The following is a 13,283-nucleotide window of genomic DNA, read 5'->3' on the forward strand; positions in this document are numbered from 1 at the left end:
TAGTGTGGGAGCCTTAAATGTAGGACAGATCATTTTTTTGGTTTGTGTCAGGAATAGTTCTTGGAAAAAAGGGCAAAAATCCCCCATATTTTCCTATATATAAAAGAGGTGGGAGGAGGAGGAGGAGGAGAAGGAGGAAGTGGGGATGGAGGAATTTGCTTAATTGAACAGAAACCAGTGTTATGACCTGCTGAATGATTGAGGGGCAATTTGATAGATATTTTTCTATATTTTGGCAGAAATGAGCAAATAAACGGACAAAACTAAATTCTTACTTTAAGATTTCAGGAAACAATAAGTTGTCAAATGGACAGAAAAAAAATGCACAATCTATTTTTCCCTTTCTGTGATGAGAGAAGGAGAAAAATACGGAGATTTTTTTAGCAAGAGGAACATCTTCCAAGGGACTCTGGGCGGCTTACAACAGAGAATAAAACAATGCAACAATATCCCATACAAAAGTTAAAAGAAGACATTAAAACATTAAAATACATACACTCCAATTTGTGGCTAGGTCTCGCAAGATCACTATAACGAGATCAACGGCCCCAGGCCTGCCAGAAGAGCCAGATCTTCACCGCTTTCCGGAAGGCCAATAGGGTGGGGGCGGTCCAGACTTCAGGAGGTAATTGGTTCCAGAGAGCCGGGGCAGCCACAGAGAAGGCCCTCCCCCGCCGGCCCGCCAGCCGACATTGTTTAGCTGACAGGACCCAGAGGGGACCAACTCTGTGGGATCTTACCGGTTGCTGGGAACTATGTGGTAGAAGGAGGTCTTGAAGATAGCCTGGTCCTGATCCATGTAGGGATTTAAAGGTAATAACCAACACCTTGAATTGCGCCCGGAGACTGATAGGGAGCCAGTGCAGCTCGTGGAGAATTGGTGTAATGTGGGTGTATCTAGGTGCATCCACTATAACTCGTGCGGCTGCATTCTGGACCAACTGTAGTCTCCGAACACTTTTCAAGGGTAGCCTCATATAGAGCGTGTTGCATTTCTTTCACATTCAATATAAAAAAAGAAAGCTATAGCAGTTGATTTTGCATGTCTGTGTATAATAATTATCCCTCTGTCTGTTTCTTAAATAAGCAAGCATACATCTTACTCTGGCTTTCCTACTACAACAAAGATTAATAAAGAAGGTAATAGAGGTTGATAAGATTCCTTTGTTCATTAAAAAAAATCAGGAGTGCCATCTGTTTACCAAGCATATCTCCTCGTGACAGCATTTTAAATATTTTTTTTATGTTGCCCAAATTTTGCTGAGTCAGGGGATCATGGAAAAGGTACTTTAAAAACACCCACTTCTCTGCCAGTCTAGGATCCCTTTTGAAGCCATCCAGACTTACTTGCTAGTCTTCTTCCAATTCTTGTGTGTGTGCCAGTTTCACTATAGTAGCTATATTTCCTTTCCTGATTTTATATATTCAATATCTTTTGCTTCCTCCAATCTTTTACTTACACTTTTTCTGTGTATTCTATAACACTGCTTATACCAAAATGAAATTGTATGAAAGGTATGTAAGTGTACACATGCATGTATGTTTGTGTATATCTGTATGTGTGTGCATGTATGCATGCATGCCTGTATGTATGTGTATATATGCCTGACTAGGTGGCTCAGTGGCTAAGACAGTGGCTTGTTGATCAGAAAGGTCGGCAGTTTGGCGGTTCGAATCCCTAGTACAGGTCTCCTGTGTGAGCAGGGGGCTGGACTAGATGACCTCCAAGGTCCCTTCCAACTCTGTTACTGTTATATATGCAAAGCTATGTATGGTAAGAGAGTCAATGGCTGGTATAGTGAACTGCCCAAAGGAGGTCATGGAGGCTGCTGATGCAGGAGCTTCTCCCAATATACAGAGGTTTCCACCCCAATTCCAACACCCAAGACTGTAAAGCTGGAAAAATGATGGGCAGGATCTGATGAGTGTCAAAGGCACTGTCCTGGATGAAATTCAGAACAACCAGGAATTTATCAGTTAAGACAGTACCAAAAGATGAATTGCTGAGAGACTGCTGATATGGGAAGAAAATGAAGCAGAGGAAATACCATGGAAAGACAATATAATACCCTTGATCTTGGGATGGTTTATCAATAGATAGATACCAGTGGCTGGAAAAGACTGGAGTAAAAGACAACATTGAAGCACTGATCATTACAGCACAAGAATAAGCATTATGTAACCAGATCCATAGAAATAGGGGTCTACTATAGTAGACCGAACTCAAGGTGCAGAGCCTTAGAAACAATCCATTACATAGTGTAAGATGTAGGCAGGAAAAGCACTCACTGAATGGCACAACTAAATAGCTGGCATTATGTACAAGTACATCTGTGCAGTGTATGGTTAGACCTTCTCAAATCCAGATGGGAGATTCCACAGAAGGTCATGGAGAATAACAGAGCTAAGACCCTGTGGGACTTCCAGATCCAGACAGACAGGTTGGTACTCAACAATCACCCAGATATCATGATAGTAGACAAAGACTAGATGATAGATGTAGTGATAGATGTAGTGGTGCCAAGTGACAGCAACATCAGGAGGAAAGAGCATGAGAAGCTGGTGAAGTACCTAGGCCTGGAGGAGGAAGTAGAAAGAATTTGGAAAGCAAAGGTCAAAGTGATCCCAGTGGTAGTAGGAGACTCAGCCTGTGACTCCTAAGGGACTTCAACAGATCCCAGGAACAACAAAAGAATACTCTGTCCAGAAGAGGGCAGTGCTGGAAACAGCTAAGATACTATGCAGAACCGTCAAACTTCCAGGCCTCTGGTAAGGAACCTGAGATTAATTAGGGATTGAAAGGGAATTTGTTGTTTCTTTGTTTCTTTGTTTATTACTTGCCTATATATGTCAAGAGAGCCAACTGGCAGAATGGTCACTGACCCATGAATGATGAATATCCAAGCTAAATAAAAGAACAATTGCACCTCAATCCAATAGTGACTTGTATAGAGAGGTCACCAAACCTTTTCAGAATAATTATTTAGTAACTACTGAGTATGAGAAAAGCTGAATCAGCATCGCCTTGAATAAGCACAAAATCCTCCAAAAGCCCATGGAAAGCATAACTAAAGTACTTCCATCTATTTAATCACAGAATAGAGGACGGAGAGCAGAAGTAGTTATTTTTTCTTAGATTCTCATTAATTTGGAATCCTTATAGTTGTATGACATAATTGAAGAAAAGCTCTATCATGGTTATTTCTAATGAGTTTTTACCTTGCACTCTCATTGTTTTATATTATATTAATTCAAAGCCATTTTTGTGCATAAGTAAATTGCATGGCAGGTGCCATTGAATTAGTATCAGAATTAAAATATGCTAGATTTCTCCTGCTGTAATAATACCAGCAAAACATTTAGAGGATTAGCATAAAGGGGCTGAATGGAATCTAATAAACCAGATTGGCAAAAATATGAGAAGTAAAAAAGAGGAAACTGAACAAAAATATTGTCAACAGGTAAGTCAACAGAACTTGGTTATTTCTTAAAACAGGTGGTAAAACACCTATAATAGCAACTTCTCCGTTATACTTTTCTATAATTCATATCTGAGGTTATGTCAACAGAAATGAACCAATTCCAGTCAAAATTCCCCTATCTACGACTGGCTGCTCATATAGGCAGAGGATAATTTTGATAATTTCTCCTAAATCCCACAAACATCAGAGCCATCTCATACATTCTTTTAGAAAATGGATGAGCAAGCTGTCTTTCAAAGCCCAAGCATTTTAGGCTTAGGATAACTAAAGAGACTTTCGTGTGGAATTTTGTCCGCTTATTAAAAAAAAAAAACCAGGGTCAATACTATATGTCTGTAATTGGTTAGAATCTGTGGTGAAATCAGAGGTGGGTTTCAGCAGGTTCTGACCAGTTCTGGAGAACCGTAGAAATTTTGAGTAGTTCGGAGAACCGGTAGTAAAAATTCTGACTGGCCCCGCCCCCTATTCTCTGCCTCCTGAGTCCCAGCTGATTGGGAGGAAATGGGGATTTTGCAGTATCCTTCCCCTGCCATGCCCACCAAGTCACGCCCACCAAGCCATGCCACGCCTACCAAGCCACACCTACAGAACTGGTAGTAAAAAATTTTGAAATCCACCACTGGGTGAAATCCAAATTCTTTTACTACCGGTTCTGTGGGCATGGCTTGGGCATGGTGTGGCTTGGTGGGCACGGCAGGGGAAGGATATTGCAAAATCTCCATTCCCACCCCATTCTGGGGCCAGCCAGAGGTGGTATTTGCCAGTTTTCTGAACTGCTCAAAATTTCCGCCACCGGTTCTCCAGAACCTGTCAGAACCTGCTGGATTTCACCCCTGGTTAGAATATATGAGAGGGATTTCTCAGCTATAACATCTAATTTCAGGGACTTCCTGCCCTGAAGTGTCATTTCCTTAAGTTTATCTGAACAAACTTTTTATCTGCATGTTAGTTAATTTTGCATTATAGTTTATATTAGTGTTTATTTTTTTTTTCCTTTGGAAAACGAAAAACACAGCATATTTTGATGGGATAAAATTATGGAAATGTTTCAGTAATGAACATGTGTTATATTTTAGTCACAAAACTGCAGCAACTAATAATCTTTATGATTATAATTATAGCTTAAACTCAAAGTAATTATATAGCCAGACATAACTACAGAAATAAAATATATGAGATACAGCTTATAAATGTTTTTTTTTTTTTTTTACTATATCCACTAAATAGATTGCACATAAAACATTATTGCACTGGAGATGTAACACAAATTTAGAATATTACCCTCTAGAAGACAACTCATAACTTTTCTTTAGAGATGTAAAAATGAGCATGTAATGGATGTGTGTCTAACTAGTCTTGGCAATGTATCAAAACATTGAAAAACTTGATATCTCTTAGGTGAGTTCAGGTCATTTAACATTTCCATTTAACATTTTTTTTCCTAAGGGAAGAACTTTTGCAAGCTGGTGTACCAAAATATCCATATCCCGATTACCTTACACGTACTGATATGGAACTAAGGAGAATCATAAACGCTCAGGTAAAATTGGAGATTAAATGTATATTTGCATTACTGTAGCCACAAACTGATCATCTCTATCACTATCAGTAAGTTTCAGGAACTCCTGAATTTTGGGAAATAAACTTGATATTTTTTGGAAATAATGTATTCTAACCAAGTTTTAACTATGTCATAACTACTTCACATATATATGAAATTTTGATATATTTATGCATATTTTTAAGAATTGGAAAAAGTTGCCCTACTCTCAACCAATAGAAAAACAAATGACTATCTTTTACAGGTTATAGAGCATAATAGTAAGAATTTCAAGCCCATTAAATCTAATATAACTATTCTCAAGGCCATTTATTTTTTGGCCTTCTGTATGGGCTCTGTCTGTCAGATGCAGGGAAAAGAGAAGGCTAAAGAGATTATTGTAAAATAGATTATGAAAAGATCTATCCTTCCCTTCTGCATTAATTATTTCATTGATTTTATATATATCAAATTGGTGTTGACCAGGGGTGGGTTCTAAATTTTTTTACTACCGGTTCTGTGGGCATGGCTTATTTTGTGGGCGTGGCTTGGAGGTCATGTGACTGGGTGGGCGTGGCTAGCTGGTCATGTGACCGGGTGGCCATGGCTATGTGTATAGGGACTACTCAGAGGGCTGAAAAAAGTCATTTCTGACAGATCCTCGCACTTTTGACTGGTCCTTACATTTATGCTTGTGCGGCATTCTTAACAACCATGTCACTCATTTCACAACTGCTTCTTTTCACCATGGTGATAAGATAGGGCAAAAAACGTAAAATGTGAGGATAGTCGTAAATTCGAGATCTGGTCAAAAGTGCGAGGACCAGTCAAAAATAATTTTTTCAGCCCTCTGAGTAGTCCATGTGCAAAAAAGGACTACCCAGAGGGCTGAAAAAAGTGATTTCTGACAGGTCCTCGCACTTTTGGCCGGTCTTTGCACTTATAACTGGTCATCATTTATGCCCATTGTAGCATTCTTAACAACTATGCCACTCATTTCACAACTGCTTCTCGTCACCATGGTGACAAGATAGGGCAAAAATGTAAAATGTGAGGACAGTCCTAAGTTCGAGGACTGGTCAAAAGTGTGAGGACCAGTCAGAAATAACTTTTTCAGCCCTCTGAGTAGTCCATATGCATAAAAGGATATAGCAAGAGAGGGATGAAGGAAGGGAAGGGAAATTAGGAGTGAGGGTAAGAGAGGGAGGAAGAGAGGAGGAGAAGGAGAAAGGAAGAGGAAGTAGGGAGGAGAAGAAGAGGGTGAGGAAGAGAAAGTAAGAAAGAAAGAAAAGAGAGAGGTGGTAGGTTTGAGGAGAAAGATTGCTGTACGATAAAAAAGATGAAAGGGAAGAAAGCCAACCCCAAACAAATATAAAGATATTAAGATAAAGAATGAATTGTTAAACTTTAAAGAATAAAAGAGAACAAATATGAATAAATAACAATAATTAGAAACACACATACAAACATACAATGTATTTTCTTTGAACAGAGTATTTGGCCGGTTCACAAATTTAAACAGTGTTTAGTCATTTCAATTAAATTTACAATTTCTATATTTCCTTTTTGCCATATTTATTCCTCATCTATTTTTATAAAAAACCAATATTACCCTTCATCCTCATCTCTAATCTTAATCAAATTCAATTTTCCCCTTCTATTCTATATTATACCCCTTCCCATTGTCATCTATTTTTATATCCATCCTCACATTGGTTAATTATGTAATATTACAGTTGTTTAATATAAATTCAACATTTTAATATAAATCAATTAGTTATATAACTACCTTTTTTGTATATTAATCAATATGAACATGAATATTCCAATTATTTCCATGCAATCCAATTTCTTACAAATCAATTAATTATATTTACCAATAATAATAAACCAAATAATTTCCCCCATATATTCCTCCAAACCACAACTTAACCATTTCTGCTTTCAACACAATATACAATTAATAGTATCTCAATTATTACAATTCCCTAGTTAAATAGAGCTTTTTTTCTTTTGTGTTTTAAAATCTTGAACTCTCCTCTTTTTCCCTAAATTTCCCATTGTTTGCACCTACCTTTTTTGGTGAGGAAAAAGAAAAGAAATCTGCCTGCCTAATTTTCCAACGTTGCAGCAACAGCAAAGCCAACAGCCTGCTTTACTTTCAGTTTTGTTTTTCAGCATAGCTAGGGGAAAAAAAATCTGCTCCAGGACTCTTTGCAAGGAAGCAGCAGAGCCCTGAGCAAAACAGCTGAGACAAATCAGCTGAGAGTCAGGAGCCGATCTAATCAAGGGCTAATTAGCCTATGCTGAAGCTCCGCAGGCCAATAAAATTACAAAAAAACACCGAACCATTTGTTAAATTGCTGGCTCGCCCGCCCTTTGCCCACCACTATTTATTGGCAATAAATAGTGGTGCAGAGGGGCGGGGCAAGCCAGCAATTTAAACAAATGGTTCGGCTCCTAGAACCGGCAGAATCCCAGCACTGGCTATAGGGCGGCCCTTTGAAGCCCCGCGGCAAGAATTTAAACAGTTTTTTTTTCCTCTAGCCATCAGCTGGGACTCAGGAGGCAGCAATAGATTGGGGGTGGGACCAAATAAAAGGTAAGAATAACGTGGGTGGGGGTGGGGGTGGGAGGGCGGGGTGGGGGGGGAGAACCAGTTCGGTGACATCATATCGTCACCGCTACTGGCTCGGCCGAACCGGACCGAACCGGGAGGAACCCACCACTGGTGTTGACTCTTAAACACATAGACTTTCTTATGGTATATATACTACTCATATCACAGCATAAGCAATTTGAAATGAATAGATGTACCTATGAATGAGCCATAGGGAACATTGTTTAGATATATGTTCATTACTTAAGCTACTTATACACAGTTCTATCCTATGGGGAGAAAACGTTGAGTGACTGCAGGTGCTATTTTAGAGTGCAGTCTGAGTCTGGGATCAGTCTATGTGACTTTACTGGCCCATATTTTAGAAACTACCTACCAGCCAGTTGTGGGTTGCTCCCAGTTTGGTCCGGTCCTTGCGAACCGTAGTAATGGCGGTGGGAGGCTCCACCCACACGCCCCAACCAGCATCATCACTGATGATCTGTGCCAGAGGTGGGTTTCAGCAGGTTCTGACCAGTTCTGGAGAACTGGTAGCAGAAATTTTGAATAGTTCGGAGAACCAGTAATAAAAATTCTGATTGGCCCCACCCCATCTATTCTCTGCTTCCTAAATCCCAGCTGATTGGAAGGAAATGGGAATTTTGCAATAACCTTCCCCTGGATTGGGGAGGGAATAGAGATTTACAGTATCCTTCCCCTGGAGTGGGGTGGGAATGGAGATTTTACAGTATTCTTCCCTTGCCATGCCCACCAAGCCACGCCCACCAAGCCATGCCCCACTCACCAAGCCACACCCACAGAACCAGTAGTAAAATTTTTTGAAACCCACTGCTGAACTGCGCATGCGCAGAAGCTTCTATGCATGTGCAGAAGTGCGTGTGTGTGCTCCCATTGCAAATCGGTAGTAAAGGTAAGTGGAACCCACCCCTGCTACCAGCCAAAGGGAAATTTGAAAATTATTCTCTCTATTTTTAATGAAATGTCAGAAGGTTCAACTGATATACAAGTCAAACTCACAGCATCAAGGTAGCCCAATTCAACATACAAACATTCAATTGTTTTGCACAGCCAGTTAATTAATATGTGAATGATAGTTTTTGCATATTTATACAAAAATGCTGAAAATTATCTTAAAAAGTGCCCCCTGAAAATTATTATTTTGAATGTTCTCTTTTATTTATTGGAAACACTAGATATATTTTATATAGTGCCATCATTTGAAGCTAGCATTTTATATTCAAATATTTTAGATTACAATGCTTATAATAGTCAATATCTGGTATGGCATTTTAAAAGTACTTACTGTATGATCATCAATATAAGACAACTTCTGATGAATGTCATAACATCTAATATTAGTTAATATTTATATATAATCTAATATATTATATCTAATAACATCTAATATATAGTTAATATTAAATTAACTATTTTCAATCATGAAACCAAGTGAAATATTTATATTTATACTATGTACAGTACCTTCTGTTCATTTGATAGTTTTAGATTTTTTTGAACTATGAGAAATATGTGATAAAGAAAAAGTGTGTGTGTGTGTGTGTGTGTGTGTGTGTGTATGTGTGCACGAGTGCATGTGTAAATTATTTCTGTTTCATATCTCCTTAATGTTTCAGAGGCCTGGTTTACACATAATTTCAGTGATAAATTAGATGAACCTTTCATGTTTGTTCCCATACCTTCTTTATGATTATGCTAGCAAGAGAAGAAGAGGGAAGGGAAACAATGAATGCAAATACAATTTTATCACTGATTTGATGGCACATAAGGAATCAATACATCTTCCCCATTAGTATCATACATTACTGACCTCTTGTGTGTTTGATTCCTTTATAAACAAATATGGCCAATACAATCATCCTAATAGTGGAGGGAAATGCAGCCCTAGGTATGAGTAGTATGAATAAAAGCACATCCACTCATTGCCTTTGCATATTTCCAAAAATCAGCTCCATCATCTATGCAATCTCACAATATCTTCTGTGTTTGACAACTGAGCTGATTTATTTCCAACTTAGCTGTGGCATATCCAGGATTACACTGAAGGTTATTTTCCATTAGGAACACTGAAACTCAGTTGAGTATAGGGCCATTTCCATCTCTTACTTCACTCTGACACTTGTTCTCAAGCCAGATTCTCTCTCTAAAGAGGTCAGAGAATCAAGTTTTGCAGCAGTTTCAAATTCAACCAAAGGATAGGGGCTTATTGACTTTATAGGCCCCCTTTATTGTGCGTGTGGGGACGTGGGGAATCATCAAAGAAGCAAATGCAACATGAGCTGAAAATGTAGACAAGCTGGGGCATTCTTTGTGTTTCTGTATTGATTCTCTAGGGACGAAGCAATAATGTTGTTTACAGTATTTTGAGATTTGCAAGAGTAATTGGATAATTTCAGATTGTTCTGGATAGATTGGAGTATTGAAATGATAGCGGTATGAGGTACTGTTTCAATAAACATGGCCTTCGTTTTTGCCATCTTTTGAAGAACTGTCCAGGGCTTCCCATCTTTCAAAAGTGTTTAAAATCCATTTCAGGACTGAATGAAGGAAATACACTTTTTCTGGTTCATTAATTCACCAAACAAATACTGTAAGTGCATTGAAATGTATTTTATAACCCCCTGATAACCAGCGCAAAATGCCTACAAGCTTCCATTACTTCAGTAGGAGAGACATTTTATTATTTAAGATTAGTCTGTCCACAAAATAATTGGATTGCATTAATATTAAATTGCATCCCACCAACAGTTTTCTCAGAATGTAAAATCTCACTGTATAAATTTTCAAAGCATTTTACTTCCTTTTCTTAAAAAAATCTATTAGTTTTTTATTCTTCTATTTGAATCTAATCTGTACTTTTCTCTTAATAATGAAATAATTATGAGTTGCAGTTTTTATACTTAAGACCCCATCTTCTGCCACTATTTGCATTATAACATTTTCTATTCTCATAAAGAAAGATGGCTTTGTGAAATATTTTATCATATTAATTTTACATGCTAATACTTTTATATTTGTTTAGAAATTGCTTATGTCATTCAGGAAAGTCTAATGTTTAGTAGCCTTATCTTCAAGGTCATTTTACCCGGAAGGAGATGGAGGAGCAAAGGGACACATGTGGGAAACATAACTGTGTTATGTTTACATACATATAACTAACCCTATTAAGTCACTAGTCCTATTCAGAGCCAATTTTTGATGTTTTTATATATTAACAGTGGAATGATATACCTTGAACTATAATGCACACAGGGAGACACATACTTGATCATGATATTTGATAAAAACAAATGATAGGTGCCTTCTGTATAAACATTAGAAGTTATGTTAAAATGTCTTTGAGAAAGTTGCTGGCTCTCACTGTCTAATGAATGTTTCTCACTTGGTAAAAACAAAATAAGAATTGGATTATTTTTTTTTTGAGAACTGTAGAGGTTATTACTAATTATAGGCCATACCAGAGAAAAGGTGAAAGTAATATTACAATATATATTATTTCACAGAAAACATTTTCTCTTCTCAAATTCAGTTTCTTTTCTCTGCTTTCTGAATATTTTTAATGTCACCACCAATAAATTATATAAACCCGTTCTCATTTAATACTGTATTCTAAAGTTTGTTAAAGTATTACAGCTACACCTTGGTCATTTCTAATATTTAAGATAATAACAAGGGAATATCAAAACAGTGATTTGCTTTTCAGCAAACATTTACTTTTCCCCCTCCAAAACAGTCCATTTAGTCTGGAGTATGATAAAATAATGCATTCAAATACAATTAATTATTGAGTATGTTCATTGAGGAATCATAAGCTGGAAAACAGCATGCTTGCTAGTTCATAGGGAATATATGTGTTACATTTCTTTTGTGATGTTGACAGCATGCAAGCTGTGTATATCTTTCCCTTTCAGGTAATAATGGCAGGCATATTGGGGAAGCAGAATAGTTCTTCTATTTCAACAGTTTCCACTGACATTTAGTATTGTTGGCTCCAAAGTTTTAAAATGAAATGATGATGAAGATGATATGAAGTCATATGTGAAAATGTATTATATATTTGGTCCTTATACCTGTTCTTCAAACGTTTTATTCACAAGTTGTCAGTCACTTAAGCAATATCTTAAGAGATATCGGAAATACATCAGCCTTAGCTTCATGAGCTTTCAGGTTAACCAATTGCACCTAAAAGATTGCTTACTCTCTATACCAGGGGAGTCAAACTCATGTCGTCACTTCAGCATCATGTGACATATCGGGACTCCCCCCCTTCACTAAACCAGGCATGGGTGTGGCCAGCACGTAACGCATCCGGCCCGCAGGCTGGGAGTTTGACAGCCCTGCTCTATACACTACATAATACCAGCTCCTGCTTCTAAAATGTCACCATGTCTAATCCTGTTAATATCCATTTCCTAATTTCTTATCTATTATCCGCACTACAGTATCTGGTGAATGATTAAATCAAAGTTTTGTGTTTTTATGTAATGCCAAAATCTCTATTAAGTATTGTTATATTTGTTCATTTATTTATTTGCAACAGTGGAAAAGGGAATTGCAGATTAGGCTTCATCTAGAAGAGAAACTCCAAGAATTAGAGCGTCAAGCAAAGCAAAAGTTGGAAGAGGAACACTTCAGGCAAATAATGATATGGCGCTTAGAAAAGCTGCACAAGACGACCAAGCCGTATGAACTGCCCTTTAAACATGAAGACACAAAAGCAGCAGAAGCAAGCAGCAGCACTCAGCTGTCAAATGTATAACTGTCAGAAACATGGAAACCAGCTGTGTAAGAAGATAACTACACCCTAAAGGCAAATATATGTATTAAAGCTTCTTTCCCCCTCTCACACTCTTTTTTTTTTTTTTTGAGTTAAAGCTCTGCAATATTGAGTAATGAAGTGTGGATAAGAAAGTGCTAAAGCCATAATTGCTGCTGTATTCCTGATTGCAGTTGCTTCTCCAACAGTTTTTCATTGTGATGTTCCACATATGTGTTTATAAGAATAAAAATATATCAGAAATGCTATGAGGGAAGTTAGACCAGCTTGAGAGTGTTTTTGCATATAAACACAGAAGATGAGGAAAAGGTGAGGCACTGCCTCTCATCTTAGCAAGGCAGCTCAGCAAGACACTGTCTTCAGTTTCATAACACTGATACGTAATGATTAATTGAATTGTCTCCCATGAAATATGGGGAATCTTTTTCTGGAATAATAATTTTCTGAAACTAGTGTTTCTGGATTACATCACACCTTTGTTTTTGTTACTGTTTTGGCATAATCAGATATTCTAAACAATGTCAAGAAAAACCACCTAAAAATTGCTTAGTAATATCTTTATCCAATGGTCTCTCTGTTGCCATTAAATCCTTCCTAATCTTATATTCTCCTCTCATTACTTTGTACTTACACAAAGCCTTTCCTTCCTCTCTACATAATGGTGCTACCAATTTTGCCATATTGCTTTCTTTTTATTTGTGGATATTTTATGCATTTATCCAAATTTGTATGCTGCTTGTTCAAGCAACTCAAGGCATATTTTCTAATGTATAAACCTGTTGAAAGCAATAGCATATCTTCTGGTGTTCATTTTTAAAGAACTCTTTTTATACTTAATTTCTGTAC

The 13,283-nt window shown here is 37.5% G+C and overlaps 1 protein-coding gene across 1 annotated transcript in view; it reads left to right on the forward strand.

Annotated features, from left to right (window-relative positions):
* Positions 1-12,419, forward strand: part of TMEM232 (transmembrane protein 232) — a 113,606-nt gene extending 101,187 nt beyond the window's left edge. Inside the window, exons 12-13 of the mRNA XM_070935733.1 lie at positions 4,929-5,022; positions 12,201-12,419. Coding sequence (XP_070791834.1) covers positions 4,929-5,022; positions 12,201-12,419 — 313 coding nt within the window. The remainder of the gene's footprint in view (positions 1-4,928; positions 5,023-12,200) is intronic.
* Positions 12,420-13,283: the final 864 nt, after the last annotated feature.

This window comes from Pituophis catenifer, unplaced genomic scaffold (assembly GCF_029215685.1).
Source record: "Pituophis catenifer annectens isolate HBS135680 unplaced genomic scaffold, rPitCat1.0.hap2 SCAF_2, whole genome shotgun sequence".
Lineage (NCBI taxonomy): Eukaryota > Metazoa > Chordata > Lepidosauria > Squamata > Colubridae > Pituophis > Pituophis catenifer.